This window comes from Pygoscelis adeliae, unplaced genomic scaffold, assembly GCF_000699105.1.
Source record: "Pygoscelis adeliae isolate BGI_AS28 unplaced genomic scaffold, ASM69910v1 Scaffold584, whole genome shotgun sequence".
Lineage (NCBI taxonomy): Eukaryota > Metazoa > Chordata > Aves > Sphenisciformes > Spheniscidae > Pygoscelis > Pygoscelis adeliae.
This window is the reverse complement of record NW_008824602.1, coordinates 261,744-263,941: the sequence shown is the minus strand read 5'-3', so window position 1 is coordinate 263,941 and position 2,198 is coordinate 261,744. Positions and strand designations below refer to the sequence as shown.

Genomic DNA, 2,198 nt, shown 5'->3' with positions numbered 1-2,198 from the left:
TCTGGATCCAGGGTGAGTGCCAGCCCCCTGCCACAGCTGCCCATGTCCCCGGCCCCTGCCCGCACAGCCCACTCAGCTTGGCCTCTTCACCTTCTCCCCAGACATGATGGAGCGCGCCCTCATCAACATGTTTGTTGGCCACGATGTGGTGGAGCCCGGCAACTATGTGCAGATGTTCCCATACCCGTGTTATACCCGGGACGAGTGAGTAACGCCCATGTGGGCAGGGTGGGCAGGGGCAGAACCTTCCCTCTTCCCCTTTGCAGGCCAGGACACTTCAGCTGGGAAAAGGAGACAAGTTTGGGGGCCTGAGAGAGGGTGGTGACATTGGGAGTGATGAGCAACCAGTTAAGCCCTGTCCCTTGAACCTCCAGGCTAGACAAGCAGGGGAAGGATTTTGTGCCCAGTTCGTAGCTGAAGTGAGGAACTCATGGCTGTGGGGTGTCTTGGAGGCTGAAAGACTGGGGGAGAGCAAGAGGAGTGTGGTAAATGGATGGCACATGGGTCTGTCGGTGGTTATTGAACACAGTGGTCTGGAGGAAGCACCTGGAGAAGTCCCAGAGCCACCAGCCCTTCAGGGCAGGAGGGTGGATAGGGCCCCATCCACACCAGGGTAGGCAGGGCACCAGGCCAAGCCTGTGGCTGGGGCCCCCCCTCCTCCCCCGCCCCGGCCCGGCCCAAGCCTGTGGCTGCTGCCCGCCTGCCTGCCAGGACCTGACAGCCAGGACACTAGGTTGTCCTATGGGCTCATTGGAGAAGTTCTTTCAGGGCACTTAAGGAGCTGCTGGACCAGAGGGCTGGTTGTCCCCAGGTGGTGGGAGAGCCCCTCCGCTGCACTGTGCCCCAGGGTCTCCCTGGGTCTCTGTGGTGGCGTCACCATCCAGCTCTCCCCTCTCTTCCTCTACCCCACCAGCTTCCTCTTCGTCATCGAGCACATGATGCCCCTGTGCATGGTGATTTCCTGGGTCTACTCAGTGGCCATGATGATCCAGCACATTGTGACAGAGAAGGAGCATCGCCTGAAAGAGGTGGGGACGGTGGGAGAGATCCCTGGGGAGGAGCTGGTATCTCTGAGCTCTAAGTTCTGTGCTGCGTCCCTGTGCACCTTCCCCATGTCTCCGGGGTGTGTGAGCTGGGGCGGGCGCAGATGCCACATCCCTGGGCTGAGCTGGTCCTTCCAAGTGTTCCCGGAACGAGCCCTGCCCAACGCCGGAGGGAGCTGAGCCCATTGGCACCCTGGCACAGGGTGCTGTGGCCTGCCTGCTCCCAGCAGCCCCCGGGGACCCCTCAGTGCTGCCTGTTGGTCTCCCAGCCCCAGCGAGTGAGGCAGCAGGGATGTGCAGGGTAGGGGACAGCCCGGCTGAGCAGTTTTGGCCTCACAGGTGATGAAGATGATGGGCTTGAACAACGCGGTGCATTGGGTGGCGTGGTTCATCACCGGCTTTGTCCAGCTCTCCATCTCGGTCACAGCGCTCACTGCCATCCTGAAGTACGGCAAGGTCCTGATGCACAGCGATGTCCTCATCATCTGGCTCTTTCTCGCCATCTACGCAGTGGCCACCATCATGTTCTGGTGAGCTGCCTGGTCCACCTTGTGGAGTGACGGGGCACGGGCAGCACCGGGGTCCTTGTGCCATGGAGCGAGGGTGCTGGGAGCTGTGTGGGCAAGGGCCGGTGGAGGGGCACAGGTCTCCCCAGCCAGCTGATTTGAGGGGCCAATTTATCACCTCAACGCCACCAAAATCAGACAGTGTGGGGAAAGCCCTGGTGGGGTAGGCTCCAAGGTGACACTGTCCTCCCTGCAGCTTCCTGGTGTCAGTGCTCTACTCCAAGGCCAAGCTGGCCTCTGCCTGTGGCGGCATCATCTATTTCCTCAGCTACGTGCCCTACATGTACGTGGCCATCCGGGAGGAGGTGGCGCATGACAAGATCACGGCCTTTGAAAAATGCATTGCGGTGAGTTGGCTGCAGCTGCTGGGGAGGTGCTTGGCCCCAGGTTTGCCCTGGGCACCCCATGTTCAGTACACAGGCCACCAAGCTGTCACTAAGCCCTGGGCAAACCGCTGCCTGTATGAACCAACTTCCCATGGGGCTTTGGAGGCATCTCCAGAAGGTTTGGTGCCTCCCAGGGCAGGGAGCATCTCCATGAGGCTGGGTGGGGCAGCACTGGGTAGGAATTCACCCCAACCTGTTCCTCC

At 61.1% G+C, this 2,198-nt stretch overlaps 1 protein-coding gene across 1 annotated transcript in view; it reads left to right on the top strand.

The window, feature by feature from the left end:
• ABCA2 (ATP-binding cassette, sub-family A (ABC1), member 2) overlaps nt 1-2,198 on the top strand; it is a 45,863-nt gene that overhangs the window by 22,170 nt on the left and 21,495 nt on the right. The window contains exons 16-20 of the mRNA XM_009322346.1: nt 1-12; nt 102-204; nt 914-1,028; nt 1,383-1,573; nt 1,806-1,956. Of these exons, the coding sequence (XP_009320621.1) occupies nt 1-12; nt 102-204; nt 914-1,028; nt 1,383-1,573; nt 1,806-1,956 (572 nt within the window). The remainder of the gene's footprint in view (nt 13-101; nt 205-913; nt 1,029-1,382; nt 1,574-1,805; nt 1,957-2,198) is intronic.